At 49.6% G+C, this 19835-nt stretch overlaps 7 protein-coding genes across 7 annotated transcripts; 2 read left to right on the forward strand and 5 right to left on the reverse strand.

Annotated features, from left to right (window-relative positions):
• Positions 1-145: 145 nt before the first annotated feature.
• On the reverse strand, positions 146-1850 carry BDV38DRAFT_281098 (condensation domain-containing protein; the record flags this gene model as incomplete). Its single annotated transcript, XM_032059459.1, has 2 exons — positions 146-1558; positions 1647-1850. The coding sequence occupies 2 exons, from the start codon at positions 1848-1850 to the stop codon at positions 146-148; spliced, it is 1617 nt and encodes a 538-aa protein (XP_031915394.1).
• Positions 1851-1873: 23 nt separating this feature from the next.
• On the reverse strand, positions 1874-4439 carry BDV38DRAFT_281099 (uncharacterized protein; the record flags this gene model as incomplete). The annotated part of the gene is made up of 4 exons (XM_032059460.1): positions 1874-2218; positions 2273-3037; positions 3077-4201; positions 4260-4439. The coding sequence occupies 4 exons, from the start codon at positions 4437-4439 to the stop codon at positions 1874-1876; spliced, it is 2415 nt and encodes an 804-aa protein (XP_031915395.1).
• Positions 4440-4537: 98 nt separating this feature from the next.
• On the reverse strand, positions 4538-5072 carry BDV38DRAFT_281100 (uncharacterized protein; the record flags this gene model as incomplete). Its single annotated transcript, XM_032059461.1, has 3 exons — positions 4538-4960; positions 4992-5014; positions 5054-5072. The coding sequence occupies 3 exons, from the start codon at positions 5070-5072 to the stop codon at positions 4538-4540; spliced, it is 465 nt and encodes a 154-aa protein (XP_031915396.1).
• A 2322-nt stretch (positions 5073-7394) lies between these two features.
• BDV38DRAFT_281101 (sugar porter family MFS transporter) lies at positions 7395-9020 on the forward strand (the record flags this gene model as incomplete). The annotated part of the gene is made up of 1 exon (XM_032059462.1): positions 7395-9020. The coding sequence occupies one exon, from the start codon at positions 7395-7397 to the stop codon at positions 9018-9020; it is 1626 nt and encodes a 541-aa protein (XP_031915397.1).
• A 550-nt stretch (positions 9021-9570) lies between these two features.
• BDV38DRAFT_281102 (uncharacterized protein) lies at positions 9571-12660 on the forward strand (the record flags this gene model as incomplete). Its single annotated transcript, XM_032059463.1, has 1 exon — positions 9571-12660. One exon carries the CDS (start codon positions 9571-9573, stop codon positions 12658-12660), a length of 3090 nt encoding a protein of 1029 aa, XP_031915398.1.
• Positions 12661-14865: 2205 nt separating this feature from the next.
• On the reverse strand, positions 14866-16767 carry BDV38DRAFT_291400 (uncharacterized protein; the record flags this gene model as incomplete). Its single annotated transcript, XM_032061729.1, has 1 exon — positions 14866-16767. One exon carries the CDS (start codon positions 16765-16767, stop codon positions 14866-14868), a length of 1902 nt encoding a protein of 633 aa, XP_031915399.1.
• Positions 16768-17818: 1051 nt separating this feature from the next.
• On the reverse strand, positions 17819-19056 carry BDV38DRAFT_242443 (uncharacterized protein). Its single transcript, XM_032054102.1, has 2 exons — positions 18577-19056; positions 17819-18512 (listed from the first exon to the last, which is right to left on the reverse strand). Exons 1-2 carry the CDS (start codon positions 18635-18637, stop codon positions 17911-17913), a joined length of 663 nt encoding a protein of 220 aa, XP_031915400.1. The 5' UTR covers positions 18638-19056; the 3' UTR covers positions 17819-17910.
• Between the last annotated feature and the right edge of the window lie 779 nt (positions 19057-19835).

The raw sequence follows: 19835 nt of genomic DNA on the forward strand, positions 1-19835 counted from the left end.
AGATGGTCCTTTGCTGGTAGACGAGGTTGGAACCGCTTTCGAATGAGATCTTCTTCTTTCCATTTGAGAGTACTAATTTTGGACTGAGAAGCGGTGACCGGACGCGAAAATGTCTGGCCGTTTCATCTACAAACCCTCTCCTGAGCTATAAGTCATTGACTAGAGTCTCGGTAGAGCAAATCCACACCTCCGATCCGGGTGAGAGCCCGCCCACTAGTTTGAGAGACGCAGACCTGGACCCTAGTGTCAACGTTAGGCCGTGATTAGCCGTCTGATGCTGCACGATGTACCCGAATTCCGCCGGAGACGGCCAATCGGTGCAGTGCGAGACGATCGTGCGCAAATCTACAGACTCGGAACCTAGGCTCCGGGCATGCTGGGCTGGGGCATGGAGGAGGTAGTCTCGGACGGTCATGGATGCACGAGGCTGTACCCGGAACGGGATATGGTTGTTACAAGCGCCTACAACTCGGTCGACGTCGGGGAATGGCAGACTGCGCCCATCAACGGTCTGCCCGACGACAATATCAGGTCGGTGGAGGTGTCGAGCGAGGACTAGAGACGCAGCGGATTTCACGACGGTGGGCAGGGTGACCGAAGGTGGGAGCCTAGTTGGTAAAGCGAGATCGCAGGTTCCTGTGACCAACTGGGTGGCCGACGAGAGATCGAGGGGAGATGAGGCAAGGGGAGAAGAGCCCGTCAGGTACTCCTGCCAGAAGGCTCGCTGCTGCTCTTGATCGGAATGCCGCGCTCGTTGTTCAAGGTACCAGTCGATAGAGGTATCTGCGATCTTGTTTTCATCATTGTATACTGATTCGAGATCGTGGACCAGAATCGGAATGGAAATGGCATCATACTGGGCGTGCGCCAGACGGATGATGAGTCGCTGGTCTGTATGCGTGGGATTGGGTACCAGTGTAAAACGGATCGCGACTCCTGCTGAAGGAACCGAAACAGCCTGCTCCGAATGGCAAAGAGATTCACAAAAGGAGTCTAACTGGTTGTGGGTCGTTACTACCTGTAGAGGGAGTTCCATATCTTCCGCTAGGGTTAATTGGAAGAGCTCCTCGCGATATTCGGTAAAGACAACCCGCAACACACTGTGAGCACGAACAAGTGCCTGACAAGCATCTCGCAGTCGATCCTCATTGAGTTCGCCTTGGAATTGAAACTGGAAATTGAACCATGGATGCCGCGAGACTAGTGCTTCCGTAGCTTGCCGCGCGCTGGTCACGTTTCCTGCCAGGGGCAGTATTCCTTGCTGTTGTAGAGACCTGAGATGTTGCTGGAAATCCACTAATGTGAGGATAGATGGCTGAGCTGGAGCAGACATAACAGGTTTCTCTTGACCGGGCCTGACTTCCAGCAAGGACAGTGCAAGGGATGACAACGAGCTGTTTGGGCTCAGGACGTCCGCCACGGTGAAGTCGAGCCCGGCACGCCGAGCCATGGCTACCATCCGCATGGCGATGATTGAGTTACCACCAATGGCTAGGAAGTTGTCATCTGCCCCAATGGATTCCTTGGCCGTGCCCAGGAAATCGGCCCACATGGCTTGCTGCAGTCGCTCAACATCGCTGGAGACTGGGGTTGTTAGAGTCGAATTGTATATAAGCGACTAGTGTTGCTGCTATGTTGCCGCCAACATCCAAAGAGAGGGTCTCGGCGGCTACTCCGTTGGCCGCAGGGAACCCGTGGAGCGTGTTGGTTTCGACTTCTCCCAGGTCAATCAGTTGGCCGTGCAACTTCATGCGCGTTCCCTGACGGCCGATGTATCGAATGGTTCCATCATCCTGGTATTGCACGAGATCTCCTGTCCGATAGAGACCCGAGGATGGACCCAGGGGCATTCTCTGTCTCCATGCCGGGGACTTTATAAATGAAGCGGCCGTGGTATCCGGGAGTCGAAGTATCCTGCGGCCAGACAAGGTCCTTCTAGCAGCAGCTCTCCGATGGCCCCGATGGCAGCCAACCGTGACGTGTCAGTGGGCATCGTCACCCAGCCGACACCACCGACACCACTGACAGTTGAACCAATCAACCCCGGCTTCCACCCCGTCGGCGGAATGATTCCAGCACCGCAGATGGTGGCTTCCGCGGGACCGTATCCATTGACCAGCGTGCGACCAGGGGCCCAAACGTAGATGTTTTCGCGGGAGACGGCTTCCCCTCCCACGACCAAGGTCGACAGGCATGGGACTTCCAAGGGTTGCAAAGTCTGCACCGTTGATGGGGTGAGAAACGCCTAATTGACCTGGAATCGGCAGATCACCTCGGCAAGCGCGTTTTTGCGTTCAAACTCCGACGGTATGCAGAGGGTTGCGCCCGCCGCCAGTGTAGTGAAGATCTCATATATACTGACATCAAACGCGTACGAGGAGAAATGGAGCACCCGCGAACCAGCTCCGACAGCCTCAGGCGAAAATACAATCGTCATGGCCTTGTCCGCCTGGTCGGCGACACTGACCTCAGCGAGGACCTCCTGCATCTGAACGGTCAGCCCTGACTTTCTTGCAGCCCCGACCAGACGGATAGCCTGGACGGAATCGCCACCAAGGCGCAAAAAGGTATCGTCCATGCCAATAGTGGCGGGCGGGATTTGGAGGATATCAGCATACACTTGCTGTAGTGTCCGTTCACTGGAAGTGGTAGGAGCCCGTTTCTCTGTCAGGGAGCCCGCAAAGGCGTAAAGATCTCTTTGCGACATTGCCGCTGTAGTGTCTCTCAATAAACGCCGGCCAATTTTGCTAGACGCTGCCTTGGGTAGATAGGCCAAGGGAATCCACAGATCGGGAACCATGTACCGGGGAAGACGGTTGTGCAGCTGCTCTTGGATGGATTTGAAAGTCTCCAGGTCAGAGGCCTCCGGTGTTAGAAAGAGCGAGTCAGTCATCTGAGCAGGTAACGGCCCATCAAGGACGATAAATGCGATGAGCATCTGGTGGTCGTCGGACGTGTTGAGCTTCTCCACGACAACTTCAGTGCTGATGGCCACAACGTCGTTGACGTGATGTTCGACATCGGCGACCTCGACGCGCTGCCCTCATATCTTGAACTGTCCATCCTTGCGACCGACGATGTAAATAGTTCCTGTTTGATCCTGAGACGCTAGATCCCCCGTCCGGTAAACCCGATACTGATACTGCCCCTTTCGCAGCCGCCGAAGCCATGCCGGAGGGTCGATAAAGGCCTTGCGGGTCGCATCGCTGTTGTTCAAATATCCCCGGCCCACTATTGGGCCTTCAAGAAGTAGCTCCCCAACCTCGTTCCATTGCATCGGCTTCTCCATGTCATCAAGGTCGACGATCCACGCAACCGCCCCGGTAGGCTTGCCGATGTTCTGCACCGAATGTGTGGACCGGACGCGATCATGGATTGTCGCATTGACAGAGCATTCAGTAGGCCCGTATGCATTCATAAAGCGCATCCCCAGCGCGATATAAATGGTCCTGTCTGACTTGCGCATCGGCTCGCCGCCGAGTAACAACGTGGGCCGCTCTTCGAGATTCGCCCAGGGGACTATTCGAGTAAAGGAGGGAGGGAGACCTACGTGGGTGAGACGGAAAGCCCTTAAGGCGTCTTCGAACAATACCACATCATTTCGTTGAGCCTCACTCGGTACGCAGAGACACGCTCCAGCCATCAGCGTGCTTAGCGTCTCCAGGATACTCACATCAAACGCGTAGGCGGCGAACTGCAGGAGGCGGGACCTGTCGTTGATCTGGAAGGCCTGTATATGGGATTGAGCGCATGAACAGTACGCCTGGTGTTCAATCACGACTCCTTTCGGCTTCCCCGTGGAGCCCGACGTAAAAGCGACATAGAGCGCATTGCCTGGCTGGGCCGGTGGCATCTCCTGGAGGACACGGCTTGATCGGCATGCTTGATCCAAACTCTCTATAACCAGAACCTCTCCTCCAAGCTTCAGACACCGCGCCGCCTGCGCTTCCGACGACAGTATAAACGAACTTCGGAGATCGTCGCAGATCTGCTGCAGACGGGGCAAAGGATGGGCTGGGCTCAGTAGACTAAACGCACCACCACTTTTGATCATGGTGAGGATGGCCACCGTTGTCCATTGGGACCTTTCCATGTAGATGGGGACGAAGCGCTCCGGTCCTATCCCCAAGTGCATCAGTGCACGTGCCAGCCGGTCGGTCAGTTCGCCCAGCTCTCGATACGTGAGGGAGCCGTTCCATGCCTGCCAGGGAGTTTGGGGATTTCCGATATTGGTCTTGGATTACCTTTTTCACGCACACCTTCCGGAATGGTGGAACATCTGGGATGGACGCCGTAGGTGAGGTGGGCAGGAAATCTCCGACTGCATCCAGTAGCCGCAATCGTGGGTGACTGAGCGATTTGACGAGGAGGTGCAAGAAGTTCTCGATGACGCTTTCTGTTCGGTGAACCCCATCTGCCCCTGGGTGGTCGATGCACATTCGAACTGGCAAAAGACCTTGTTCTAGGATACAATGCAGAACGGTGGTGGGGACGAGCTCATCAGTCTGTCCAGCAGCTTTGAGCTGTTGCATCCATTTCAGGGATTTCCACCTGCGTTGTTGTTCTCCTCGAGTATAATGATGTGACGAATAGTGGCTCCGCTCATGATATTCTGGAGTTCATAATGCCGCTGGGCCTCTTCATGCAGATCATGCTCCAAAGTCTGTAAATTCTGAGATATTGATGACTCAAGATCGAAGTCGGGTTCGATGGGTACGAGGCAGTCCACCAGGTTGTCCGGTTTGCGGATGGGAGTAAGCTGGGCGTTTGCATCAATCCCAATGATACCACACCCAGTGTAGTATCGGAGGTCTCTGTGAGATACGGCCGCACAGAACAGCAGGAGTGCAGGGGAAACATCCTTTGGCGTCCAACCGAGGGCACCGAAGTCAAAGGTACATTCCATCCATGGTACCGGGCATGTTTCCTTTGCGCGGACGGGCGGCGCTCTATCCGTCGCCTGGATGTCATCAATTGTCTGGGAAACGTACGGTCTTTCCGCCAGATGCGGTCGCTGAATGTATGTTTGTGAGTTTTCATCTCTATGACCCACTGATAATCTCGATAGACATATTGACGAGGTATTATGTACCTTGTTAAAACCTCTTGGTTGAATACTAATTTCCCTCTTTCGTTCTCCGGAACAAATTAGAGGAGGCTGCGAGCACTGGCGTGAACCGCTGAGAAAGACGCGCAATCGCTGCGGCGTTCTGCCATTATTATTTTCTTTTGTTGACTTCCCTACTAGAGAATTCATCGGGTGACGGTCATTTAGCAGATCGTCTAAAAAGAAACATGGGGCCAATATTAAGTGCAGCAATAGGTCTATCAACAGAATGCTAAAGAGCCACGCGTAGTATTACTACTATGTATTACTACTACCAACACCAGGGTATTCCGGGTGACTAGGGATTAAGGGATTAGGGGATAAGGAGGACAGTGTCTTGATTTGGGATTCAAGTTCTGTTGAAGCTCATAAAAAAAGGTTCTTGGTAATAGTACGGAAGAGCTCTATAGTAATCTCTTCTCAACCTCAACCGGCAAGTGTTCAGCTACTATTTACTATTTATGACTTCTATACTTCAAGGAGGTTTTCCGGCTCCATTTCGTTGTGCACGGACTCTCAACCAAGCTCCGAGGTGGAGCTCCTGGTGCTTACATAACCCAAGCGATAAGATTGATTGGAATCGAATTATCGGTGGGGTTTTTGGTGCTGGGGTTCTTGGGACTAATGGAACTTTTTTTTTTTCCGACTGAGGAATGAAATACGTCGCAAGGTGCGCAATCCAAGATAATTTCTAGGAACAATCTTCAGTATATAATGATGCCTGAGACGTTGGATTAGCAGTCATGGCTAAGACGCCTTGGAAAAGTCTTGGAAAGGTCTTGGTCCTCTTGGAAAAGTCTTGTGTCGTCTCTTTGGGTCGGCAATACGGGTGGCGCAATTTAAACGTGCGGGCCGCTGCCCTTGACCCCGCCTTCGTTTTCCCCGCCTCGGCGACTAGACCCACCAGGCATCTACGGAGTAAAACATCCGATCAATGGATCAGAGAACTAGGACTATCTATAGCATTCAGGTAGGGCTGCGCTCGGCCCCTAGCTGGTTCCACGGGGCAGATGAGAAAAACGAAAATTAAAGTCTTGATGTTACTTCGTGTAGTTCGCTTCGCCTGACCGACGACACGTTGCACTCGGGGGGGAGCATGGGGAGAGATCCTTTGGCCCTCCTCCAGACGAGTCAGGGATCTACAGAGTACCTATTTATTCAGGTGGGCCAAGGCGTCCTTGGCGGAGTCCGAAAGGTCATTGTGATCGGTGACGTAGCGTTAGTGCGGAGCTCATCCCCAACATCGGAGATTATCTGGAGAACGGGAGTGGCCAGAGATGAAGCAGAACCTGGAAGTGCAACATATCCAGTCGTCGGCATCGGGGCCAGCGTCAACAAGGCTGGGGAAAATATGGGGGAATAAAAAGGGCAACTGAGGCGAGTTTCATGTGTGATAGATATTCAACAGTTTGATTCGACCCCGGCCCCAAGGGTCTCTTAACTACCATGGGGGATGAGACACTCTCAGTGGTTCACCTAGGACAAAGGAATGAGTTTTTTTTTAGCCGCCTTGGACGATCGGGCCTCTCCCTGTTTCCCCCGTTTTCCCTTGTGGTGGCCATGGAGGGTCAGGCGAGATTCCTCTTGCGGTGGACAATAATCCCAGGCAGTTTTAGTATTCTATTCGATTAATATGATCCATGTGAGTTGTGACTAATCGTTATCGTTAGTTAATTCGATTAATTCAAATAAATCCATTAGGGTGATTTCTTTGAGTCCATCTATGTAAAAGTAGAACAGAACAGAGCAGAACAAACCTAACTTCCCATCGGCTACCCCGAATCTCTTCCCCCTCCCCCGGATTTCCAACCCTAACCCTACCATCCGCGAACGGTGGGCGCGGGAGCTTCTTCGACTTTGGCAACGGCGCCAATCCTCGGCGAGCGAAACTGAAAAAACGTTAAGCCGCTAGTGCTCTGACTCGATTCGCATGAATGGGGCGTTCGGCCCTCTCGGCAGCCCGCGAGACTTGCCTCTCCCTATGCCTCTAGTCCACTCACAAGGCCCTCGGCCCCCACGGCAGGTCGCAACACTTGCCTTATGGTACCCAAGCCGCCGTCATGTTTAATCTATCTGTCCCTTGGCGGAACTACCCGATGGAGCCCAGTGGATCTGGGGTCCCTGATGCCCATAGATGCAAGAAGCAGACCCATGCATACCTCTGAAAAGGGTACAAGAACGTCGCCCAACCCCCCCCCCCCGGAGTCCATGCCCATTCTTTCTTCATGATTTCAGTATCTCCTTGTCTTCCCTCGTATAGTGAGATCGAGGCAAACAACATCTCAATATGTGGACAACCAACTCCGGCCTCCGGGGCAGGAAGCTCCGCTGGGCCATCACCTTCACCTCCGTCGTCGGTTTCTCCCTATTCGGTTATGATCAGGGTCTGATGTCCGGTATTATGCAAGGGACATCTTTCGTTGGCGAGTTCCCTGTCCTCGATAACAAACTCCCTGGCAACGACCCCGAGCATGTCTCCGTCCTACAGGGTGCCATCAACTCCTGCTACGAACTGGGCTGTTTCTTCGGGGCTATCTTCACTCTCTGCTTTGGTCAGCGCACTGGCCGTACCCCTTTGCTGGTCACTGGTGGTGTTCTTATGGTGATCGGTACCGTTCTCTCTACTGCTGCCTTTGGCCATTCCTGGGGTCTGGGTCAATTCGTGATTGGTCGGGTAATCTCTGGTCTTGGAAACGGTATGGACACTGCCACTATCCCCGTCTGGCAGTCCGAGTGTTCTAAGGCCCACAACCGTGGCTTCCTCGTCTGCTTTGAGGGTGCTATTATTGCTGTTGGTACCTTCATTGCTTACTGGATTGATTTCGGTCTTTCCTATACCGAATCCTCCGTCCAGTGGCGATTTCCTGTCGCCTTCCAGATCCTGTTCGCTATCTTTGTTATTATCGGTGCTCTTATGCTGCCCGAGTCTCCTCGTTGGTTTATTATGCGGGGCAAGGATGATGAGGCTCTCCAAGTTATGGCCCAGCTCAATGACAGCTCTGTGGATGCGGAGGACGTCCTTTCCGATTTCAACCTGATGAAAGCTGATATGAAAGCTGCCGAGGCCCAGGAGTCCACTAGCAGCTGGAAGACCCTCTTCACTTTCGGCAAAACCCAGGAGTTCCAGCGCATGATGATAGGCTGTTCGGGACAGTTCTTCCAGCAATTTACTGGTTGTAATGCAGCCATCTACTACTCTACCGTCCTTTTCGAGAACAACCTTCATATGGACCACAAGATGGCTTTGATTATCGGTGGTGTTTTCTCCACTGTCTACGCCCTTGCCACCATTCCTTCCTTCTTTATGGTTGAGAAGGTCGGTCGCCGTAACCTATTCCTGATCGGTTACCTTGGCCAAGGTCTTTCATTTATTATTACCATGGGATGTCTAATTCATGGGACCACCGAAAATGCCAAGGGTGCCGCCGTTGGTATCTTCCTGTTTATCTGCTTCTTTGCGTTCACTACATTGCCTCTGCCTTGGATCTACCCTCCGGAAATCAATCCTCTTCGCACGCGTACCATGGCAGCTTCCGCTTCCACTTGTACCAACTGGATCAACAACTTCGCTGTGGTTATGTTTACCCCTGTTTTTGCAAACCAGAGCCCCTGGGGTATCTATCTATTCTTCGCCCTAATTAACTTCACCGCTATTCCCTTCACCTATTTCTTCTACGTTGAGACCGCCGGTCGTGATTTAGAAGAGATTGACATTATCTTCGCCAAGGCTCACATTGAGAAGAAGTGGCCCTTCCAGGTCGCTCAGCAGCTGCCGAAGCTCAGCATTGAGCAGATCAGCCAGATGCAGATCGAGCTTGGCTTGACTACCACCGACCACCATGCCACCGAGTCCGAGAAGGTTGAAATGGCTACTAGCGGCGGCGAGAGCGAGGATAAACATGCTTCCGATTAAATTGTGTTGATGGGGGTGAAAGGTGATACTAGTAAAGACTATGTTGAACGAAACCATAAATGGTTATAATAATATCATTGTTGTAGTAAGGGACTTCATCGAAACGGCCCCGGCCAACCCTCATCTCCTATCCCTCAACTTCTATCTATCTATACATCATCACATTTCTATCCTTAACAGAAGAAGGAGTCCCTTACTACAATGATATTATTTATCCTTTTATGTCTAGTAAATTAAATATGTACATGCTCTGGAATGAATAAAGAAGGCAAAGAAGGGAAACACGGAAACAAGGCTGTATCCAAAAGAAGGTATTGTTTCTATAAATGTAGGGACGCAACTGCCACGTGCTCTAGACTACCCCTCTTCGTAGTCGTAGTCGTAGTCGTACTAAAGTACTAACGAAACTATTCCCACCTTGTCAGCCTGAATGTCCAACATATTCTTTCGCCAGATGACCCCGAACCAAGGGGTTTTTACATATATGTCCTTTGCTTTTTCTTTTTTTTTTTTTTTATTTTTAGGGGGGGACCAAAGTTAGCATACAAGCATGGGTTTCAGACACGACGACTATACCGTAGCATGGATCTGTGCCCTGCCACTGGAAATGACAGCGGCCAAAAGCATGCTCGATAACGTTCATTCTTCCCTACCCCAGCCGGAAACCGATCACAACGTCTACACACTTGGGAACATTACCCGCCACAATGTGGTGATTGCCTGCCTCCCGTCCGGTGTTTACGGTACCACTTCTGCTGCAGTCGTATTGGCTCATATGTTACCGACATTTCCTTCCCTTCGATTTGGATTAATGGTAGGCATCGGAGGTGGGGTGCCCAGCAAGAACACAGATATTCGCCTTGGTGATGTAATTGTTAGTATGCCAACTGCAGTATCTGGAGGTGTGATCCAATATGACTATGGAAAAACACTTTATACTGGAGTTTTACAGCGCGCTGGGTTACTTAACAAACCTCCACAATACCTACTCACGGCAGTATCCCAAATACGCAGTGATTACATGGTCAGGCATTCACTGATCAAAAGAGGTATATCAGAGATGGTTCAAAAGCACCAAAAGGTCTACGAACAGTTCTCCCGACCGGACCATGATTGGCTATTTAAACCGGGCTATGACCATACGAGCAGGATGACTGACTGTTCACTATGCGATCAGTCCCAGCTAGTCGTTCGTCCAACACGAGAAAGTAATGAGCCAGCCATTCATTATGGTCTGATTGCGTCTGGGAATCAGGTGATAAAGAACGCGAAGATACGGGATTCCATGGCTCAGGAGTTAGATATCCTCTGTTTTGAGATGGAGGCAGCCGGGTTGATGGATCAGTTACCATGCTTGGTTATCCGAGGAATTTGTGACTATTGTGACTCGCACAAACACAAACAATGGCAGGGGTATGCAGCACTTACCGCTGCTGCTTATACAAGAGCCCTTCTGGAAGTGTTTCCTCCGTACAACAATGATTTAAGCAGGAAAGAAAGAGGTCGGTGGACGGTCCCCTTTGCGAGAAACCCACGGTTTGTCGGCCGACAGAACGAGATCAACAGTCTTGAACAATCGATTCTTTACTCAAACTGTTCAACGAAGACAGCTATATGTGGACTAGGCGGAATTGGAAAGACCCAAATTGCGCTGGAGCTAGCCTATCGCGTCCGAGAAAAGGTTCCTGGAACCTCGATTTTTTGGATTCCATGTACCAGCTTTGAGAATGTCGAACAAGCCTACATGAGCATCTCCCTACAGCTAGGGATAATAAATGAGAAGCCAGCAGAGGCAAAGGAGCAAGTCAAGGTGTATCTTAGCCAAGAAGGCGCTGGAAAGTGGCTTATTATCTTTGATAACGCAGACGACATGGACATGTGGATCCCAACCCCTGCTGGTGCACTGGCGTTGAGAGACTTTTTGCCTCAGAGCGAGCAAGGCCATATCCTCTTTACAACACGAAATCAAAAACTGGCAGTTAAACTGGCATCTTCTCATGTGGTGCCGGTCTCTGAGCCAGATGAAGAGACCAGTATAAGGATTCTGGAGAAATCACTTGTTCAGAAGACCTTGCGTGATAGCGATGCAACCATTCCCCTGCTAAAATGGCTGTCTTTTCTCCCTTTAGCCATAATACAAGCATCGTCATACATCAATGAAAACCGCCTAGATCCATCTCAGTATTTAAAACTACTACAGGATCAAGAGTCCAATGTTGTGGAGCTTTTGAGTGAGAATTTCGAAGACGATGGACGCTATGCAGAAACCCAAAACCCCGTCATTGCTACATGGGTGGTTTCATTTACGCAGATCCAGCGGATAGACCAATTAGCAGCTGACTATTTATTACTTATGGCTTGCTTTGATTTTCACAGCATTCCTGAATCCCTTCTGCCATCATCAACATCTTGTAAGAGGAAAACAGATGCACTGGGCCTTCTTAGTGCTTATTCTTTTATCAATATCCAAGGTGACGATATGCTACTGACCCTACATCGACTGGTCTACATTGCAGCTCGTAACTGGATGAGAAAGGCCAATCTATTTGTCCCGTGGATCCAAAGAGCTGCTACTCAGTTGTCCGTGGCTTTTCCAAATCATGACCATAAAAATCGAGAGCTGTGGCGCGAATACATGCCTCACGCTCTGCGCGTAGTGAATGAAATGGACAGACAGCAGAAGGAGCAATGGGAACCACTCATCTGGAAGATTGCGAACTGCCTTTGCACTGATGGAAGATTCAATGAAGCCGAGGAGTTATTGATTGACCTGGCCGGGAAACAGAGAGAGGCTACAGGTGCTATAAATCCTTCCACCCTAGTCAGCATGGCTAACCTAGCTTCAACGTATTGGAATCAAGGACGATGGGAGGAGGCAGGAGAGTTGCATCTACAGGTAATGGAAACGCGGAGACTTCTATTCGGCCCACTGCATCCTTCCACTCTGACCAGCTTGGCCAACTTAGCATCCACATACTCAAAACAAGCACGCTGGGGCCAGGCAGCGGAGCTACAGGCGGAAGTAGTCAAGGCACGAAAATCGATATTGGGTGCCGAACATCCAAATACCTTGATTAGCGTGAGTAATTTAGCTTCTATCTATCATAGTCAGGGACGATATAAGGAAGCTAAAGAGTTAGAAACTGGAGTTTTGGAGGTATACAGACGAGTGATGGGGCCATATCACCCTTGCACTCTAACCAACATGGCTAACCTGGCATCAACATATGTAAGTCAAGGATGCTGGACGAAGGCAGCAGAGCTACAAACTGAAGTTCTGGGGCTCTGTGTAAAGACGCTGGGCCCGAAGCATCCCGACAGCATGACCAATATGGCCAACCTTGCGTCGATATATTGGAACCAGCAGCGTTGGGAAGAAGCAGAGGCATTAGAGACCCAGGTGCTGGAGGCTCGGAGACGAGTACTAGGGGTACCGCATCCGGACACCCTAACCAGTATGAATAACATTGCACACACCTGGAAATGCCTAGGCAAAGAAGATGATGCTATCTTTATCATGACCGAGTGTGTTCGTCAACGCAACCGATATTTGGGTCCTGATCACCCATATACTATCTCTTCGGCCGCTACTCTCCATGATTGGCAGCACAACACACGCCACCTCGAGAATTCAAGTTGAAGGTTACCTCGCAAAGCTGATAAATTATGTTCAAACCTTCTATGGACTACTCGCACATTAATATGTAGGATAATTACTTGTTTTGAATTAAAGCCTTTCGTTTTTTTACGTACATAATGTCATAACAGTCCCCTGATTGCATGTTCTTGTGTTAGCTCTGTATTGGCAGAGAAAACAGGTATAACCTAGTTTCAGAGATCAGATATGATAGAGGATCTTCTCTGATACTTTTAGGACAACATGCATAAGATCAAACATTTCAACCCGTTATAAATCAACACAGGCTCAATTTAATAGACTGTGTCGATCGTAGGTCTATTTCAAGGTAAATATCTTTACCGACCCGCCCTCTTCATTCGAAGCGAACCCAGCATCCAGAAACCCATGTCTCCTCACAGCATCCTCAAAACTCGGAATAAACTGGACGTCCACAAACCTCTCATACAACATCCCAACATTCTGCGCAAGCAACGGCAGCGGAAGTTTTTCACGCATAGGAACCGTAATCCTTAACCCTGAATCTTGTAGTTGTCTGCACCAATGTTGAACATGATCGTGGCACCCGTAATACGGATCTGGCCTTTCTCGCCAACAATATCCCATACAAGACCATCGCCTTCTTGGAATGCGTCCCTACCACGCAGCACATAGATGTATTTAACATCTTTGTTCAAGGCCCCATGCAGCGATGCGTTAATCGTCGGTTGTTTTCCTAACGTTTCTTTCAATGAACCTATCCCCATCCACGATATTGACGTATGGCCATGTTATCTGTAACAGCGCAGAGACAGTATCAGGCTAGCCGAGTAGGGAGGTAACAAAATCCATCGTGTGACCGATATAGAGAGTCAAAGGGACCTGGACCTTAGTACCCTCGGTATGACGTTCTTGGAAGTACAAGTAGCGCAGATTCAACCGATTATCTGTCTCCGGGGTAGTAGAGCTACCGGCAATATGGGAAGCGAGAACTCGACCAATCCTCCCAGTATTTCATCAAGCAACTCTTGTAATGTGGAGTGGACATGGCCAACGCGAGATGGGAAACCAATGATGGTTTTGAAGCCCCCTTTTCTTTAGGCCAATTGGGCTCGTTTCTTTGATTCCTCCGTCGTCGTGCATAGAGGCCGCTACTCGACGTAGATGTCCTTGCCTCGCTCAATAGCAGGTTTAATGAGCTTGTAGTGTGAGGAAAACAACAACGACGCACACGACTAGATCGACGGAAAGACCAATCAATCCAACGCGGATCGGGGACTTCGAGGGTGACATGGTGTTTAGCAATGAGATTCTTTTGGGAGAAACCATAGCGAACCGGCTGCCCGATTCTTATCTGTTTGGAATAAAGTGCAGGAAATGCTACGTAAGCTACATCATTATTTAGAGTAGAGTAGCTTGATTAGTTAACTAAGAGAACAGAATTATCAATGCTCTGCCCGGACTGTAACTATATTCCAGCAAGCAGTTGACAAAGCAGAGATGATTAACTTTGTTAGGCAAAGTCCTCCATAAACTTCAATTGCATCGGTGGACCCGTTCGGAATGTGTGTGGGTCGCAGGTGGAATTTAGATTCCTCACTACAATGGTAGATGATTAATGCTCTTCTTCTACTCACTACAAAATATAGGAGAGAAATGGGTGGAAAACTGCTATGATTAATTCTCACTATGTAGAACAATTAAAAAGACGGGTTTCCCAAGCATTTCCATACCTTAATGAGCGGTCTAGACTGCGATCCCTCAAGCAAGGTGCTGCTGAATGCAGAATACGCCTAATCCCCATGACGTCGGAGCTAAAGAATGAATTAGTAGTAATACTCATTATCGTGATAGATATTGACATGCCCTGTACCAGTCCTCATGCTTCCTAGCTCTGTCCATTGCCCCCAATGAGCCTCTCTGAGACATAAGAAATCTGCAGAAATTAAAGATCAGTAACCGATATCAGAGAATATCATTGAGTTCATGCGTACCGGACCTCAACTCAATGTTCCAAGTCCACTAAAGCCTCCGATAACCTTCCGTCGTCTGATTGTGATATCTGTTCTCATAAATCTCTGGTCCCGGCCATTAATCGCTTCGCATTTTTCTGTCACCCTGTGCAGCTATTCCGTTCAGAAAGTCATGTTGACCAGTACATGGAATGGCCAGGTTTCTGTCCACTCACTACGTAGATATCGGCCTAGCACATTGTCGGCTGTCATGAGATCAAGGGGCTCTGGTGTGAGAGGATGAAAGGTTTGATTCTGACAAATAACTCATAGTCGAATGGGCCCGACTGAAACGAAGCCTCCAGGGGTCAACGGAGGGGTCTCGATCGAAATAACTGCGTCGTCCACCAAGGCTGGGTTCGCAATAACAACTGTCAACATCTTCAAAGTTTGCAAAATCCGCTGCATCTCTCTCATCGCCCTCCGAGACGTAGAAATGCAGATTAGCGATGACGTTGCCTATGAGTAAGCTCATTTGCTTTGCAGCTATACTTTCCTGCAACGCGCGAGTTGTTCCACTAAGCCCTTCGATTCTTTCGGTGTAGTTCTGCGCGATGTCTGTGACTTGCCCCCGAAGTTGCTCCTGGCCTCGGGCATCTTTGCGGAACCATTCATTCGCTTCATCAAGTCTCTTCTGAGTCACTAGAGGATCATTTCTGTAAGGCAAAGGCCATGTTGTTGGTTTATGCACCACTGGCTCAGACAGCCCCGGTGGTGGTCTTATGCGTTTGCTAGTCATTAGGTTTAGGTATCCTGGGAAGCCGGTCGCAGGAATTCCCTTCCATCTTTCAGTAAAATCATACCAGACAGGACCCAATCCCAACGGGTTTTCAGTCAGTCCTGACTGACTGGTTGCTCTGAAATCTATCCCCCCCGAATCAACCGAATCTGTAGTTACTGACTCGCCGCTTAGATCAGAAATACGTTCATGTGAGCTGTCCATAGCCGTAGTTCCCTGTATGTGTGCATCGTATGCTTCCATTTGCGCGGCCGAGAATTTGTCCTGGCCCGCAGTAATCTTCCCATACGCAGCCCTGCTCAACAAAGTAAAATTTTCTGAGTCAGTATAGCCATTGTCATCTTGATAAGGACTATTACGGTCAGGGCCTGAGGTATCAGCACGAGGTACTTGTGGAGCATCTATATCATTCAAAAGTGGAGAGCGGGACAAAGCCGACGTCTCTGACTGACACTCCATCACAGGTGTAGTTGGCTTAGGGCTTGGTACATGCTCGCGCGCAGCATCCAAAGAAGGATCCCATGAGAGAGATGAAAAATCTCTCGATCGATCTTCATGTGACTCAGAGAGCGATGGGTGTAGAGTTAATAAGCTCTCATGAGCGACAGCATGATCGTAGTGAACAGGTACCGATTCGTAAGGAGACCGGTTGTCCGGCGTGTCGAAACTGGCGCTGTAGATATTCAGGGAGGAGTCCGTCATGATGTTACCCTCAGCTATGAAGTTCTGGTTGTAAAGGTTGGGCTGCGGCACACCCATGAAAGATAGCCCACTGGAGATCGAATGTAGATCTGTCGACCAGGGAAGGTGCTCCGAGCTGTGATATTCATCATTTCTCAGGAAGGGGCTCCTCGATATGCAGCTATGTTGCTGTGAATGTGAGTAGGAATAGGAGATCTCGTAGTTGTGGGAATAATTAAGCGGATTCTCTCGGTAGTGAATAATGCCTGCATTGGTCGGCCATGCCTCTTCCCCAAACTGTACTTCTGGGCTCCAATTGTACGGTTGCGGATGAAACCGAGAGGAGGCCGAGGCCGAGGACCCTTCACTGTACTTGCTCAAATTACACTCACCACTATGTGCACGATGAAGGGCAGACAATCGAGAGCGAGGCTTGCTTTGGCCCGTTTCGAAGAGGGTCATGGGGGTTTGGCTGTCCTTGCTACCGCTGTCTTCGGTGCTTTCGAGTTGCAAAGGCTTCCAGGACTTATTGCCTTTGTTTCGGGGGTGTGCCTTGGCAAATTTGGTCAAGCAGATAGCTTGTGACGACGGTAGATCATCAAGATTACGCAATTCATACACGTCATCCTGATACATGGGGCTCTGTATATTTCTGGACCTAAGGGGCAGAGGCCTCACGAAGGGTCTTCTAATGGCCATCCTCGATGCGATGTGATTATCTTCGGCAAGTATAGGAGGGTCAAGACTCTTTGGAAGAGACCGTGCTTTTTCTGCGAGGAAGTCAGGCCGCGCGATCGAGTGTAGTGAGGATTGCGCGAGACTATTCGGAAGCGGAGTTTGTGGAAGAAAGGCTGAGAAGCACCTGATTTCGGTGTTTTTGGAGACTGGTTGAAGGAGAAAGTCGCTGTTTGTGCTGATGGGAGTGAGCTGAGGCGCTGTTGTTAGTGTAAAGAGACGCGACCCAGGAGAATAGACAAGGATTGGGGAGTTAGAGCACGCGCAGAAATCGCGAAGAATTTGCTAGGTACGGACTGACATGTAGCGAGTCGCACTTTGATGCAGGCCTTGGCCATTCACTGGAAGAAGGCGTGACAGCTCTGTTCTGGACATGATGAAACGGACTAGTGGCACCGGGAGTTGGGCGACAGGCGCCTAGAGGAGCTCTTCCTGGCGCGATATTCTCGATGGTCACGGCAGCCTTCTTCCTGCGAGACTTTTGTCCTGTTGTAGAAGTTGGGGGATCAGCTGGGAACAAAACAGAGGCACTCCTCCGGCCTCCGCCCTAATCAGGCCCGTGTGAGGAGAAATGCCTTACGACGGCGGGTTTTTCTGGTCCTCACTTCATCCGACATCTCAACACTGAGTGATTCCAATGTATTCCACGAAGTTGCCAGGATATTTGTTGGATACGCATAAAATAATATAGCTTTAGCAGCAGTACGTGTCTCGGCCAGGGATTTACATTGAAATGTGATAGGGCCAATGTACAACGTAGTAAACAGATGTGCATCTCTTGCATTAGGGAAAAGATAAGGAAGGTACAGGTCGGCGATCCTTGTGCATCTCTCCTAGTACTGTTTCTGCGGACTAGTAGTAGGAAGGATCAATCGCCTGAGTTTGAGTTAGACACTACTGTTCTGAGAAACAATGACTACCAGGGATATATCCAACTAAGTCTTGAGACACACGCATGTAATTATTCCTTAAACAAAGCATGACTGTGAGAGCACAGCTATTTATTACATCTTCCGATTATGGCAAGACAGCAGGAAATTTACTTGGCAAATTCGATCCAGGGAACAACTTCACCAGCGCAGATACACACCTATCATTGTACATTGCTTACCATTGGCTACGCTGTGTCCCGCCTGCAGGGTATCGGTTATCTGACTCACGAGTACAAGAGCCCAGTTTACTCGGATCATGACCATAAGCACCTTCACTGTGCTGGCTGATGCCGGATCCAGGCGTGTTGTAGCTGCTGCCTCCTGGTGCACCACCAGGGGAACCATAAGAGTCTGTGCCTGAACTATAATGGCCAGGGCCAGATCCAGAACCACCATAGCCGCCAGTGCCTGCCTGAGGGCCATACTCCCCAGCGCTGGTTTCATAACTGCCAGCATTAGGGCGAGGGCCATACTCTCCAGCGCCAGACCCATAGTTACCCGCGGTTGAATGGGAGCCATACTCACCAACACCAGGCCCATAAGTGCCTATGTTAGGCTTGCCGTAACTAGTAGTGTTGGATCCGTAGCTGCCCTGGCCAGTTTGAGATACGTATGTGTTGGTACTGGAGTCATAGCTGCCCGCACCCGCCTGAGATCCATATTCTTGAGAACCGTAGTCGCTGGTATTGGACCCGTACTTATCGGCGGGCCTAGATCCATAGCCAGTATCTGATTCCTGTTTTCTAGCATTAAAATTTCCAGCCTGATTACGATGCTCTAAGCAAGAAGTTATTTGTCAGCAAGGGTTGATATGGATTCTCACAGCAGCTGGCTCTCATACCCTTGGAATCGTGGTGATGACCAGTCACGACATCTTTGACCTTGTGAAGGAGATGCGACATTGTGGGGTGCTATGATGTAGAAGATCAATGTTTCTCGAACAGCGTATAATCAGCTTTGGGATGCAATATGTGTAGTTCACGAATAGATGTTATTGAGGGCGTAGACATCCGACGGACATTAATATATATATTCTTCAACAATGGGCGATTGTACGCCTTCTAGTACACTTGACGCCAGCGGGTGAGATTTGCAATGGACTGGTGATGGAGGGACCAAAAACTGGTTTAGTTTGGGACAATGACGTTGGATGTCTTCATCATATTCTTTGTTGTGTGTATCTTGAAGTTAAGAAGACGATGGTTTGTGGTACCAAACAACGTCACTAGCCCCGGAACCAAATAAGCTATTGGGGCCACCAGCACCAGCCACGACTCGTCCGATGGCCGCCACAATCTATTTAATTTAATCAGTCACCCCCACCTTCATGGAGGGTTCCACCTCTGCCTATCATAAGGGGAAGCAGACCCATACAAACCATGAAATGGCTGTTACTGCGTACTGAGTAGTACCCTTCGAATGGACGATTTCTCTTTGTACGGTCAGTATGTTTGATGGTAATAGAAAATTGGGTTCCAGAGGAAAACACAGTACTTGGCATATTCCAACAATCGGACTAATGATTTTTAATTTCATTTATCTAAATCTTTTCTTTTCCATTTTTCCATTTTTCTTTTTTTTTTTTTTTTCCCCAAAAGCCCCGGAGACATAAACCCTGAGATCTAGACATATGACTTACTTTATGACAACTGACATAGCAGTGTATGGTACAAGTAGAAGGAGGAAGAGTTCTTTTGGTTTCATCTTGAGCATCACTTCACGTGGACAATTAAGATCTGAATTGGGAGTTGGACGGACCATCCATGCGGGATGTCTAGGGCAAAGTGGTCCCGTGAATGCGCGTAGGGCGACGATCGAAATGCAATCCGTTGATGTGGGGTGGGGACCGATGACAGCATGATCTGCGGAGGACGATTTCTTACCTTATTCAGAGGGGAACCGAACTTCTTGAAAATTAAGTATCGTAAGGATAATCCTTGGGATATTGCAGGTGTCCGGTGATAGTCGAATATTGGACGAACGATACAGTGAGACATGGGGAGAAACCCCTACAGACAAACAAGGAATGCGGACTCCACTGCCGTGACCAACTCGGCAAACAACCACTGGGGAAGAATACTCAAGAATTATTGTAGTCGC

The sequence above is a fragment of the Aspergillus pseudotamarii genome (genome assembly GCF_009193445.1).
Source record: "Aspergillus pseudotamarii strain CBS 117625 unplaced genomic scaffold BDV38scaffold_16, whole genome shotgun sequence".
Taxonomy (NCBI): domain Eukaryota; kingdom Fungi; phylum Ascomycota; class Eurotiomycetes; order Eurotiales; family Aspergillaceae; genus Aspergillus; species Aspergillus pseudotamarii.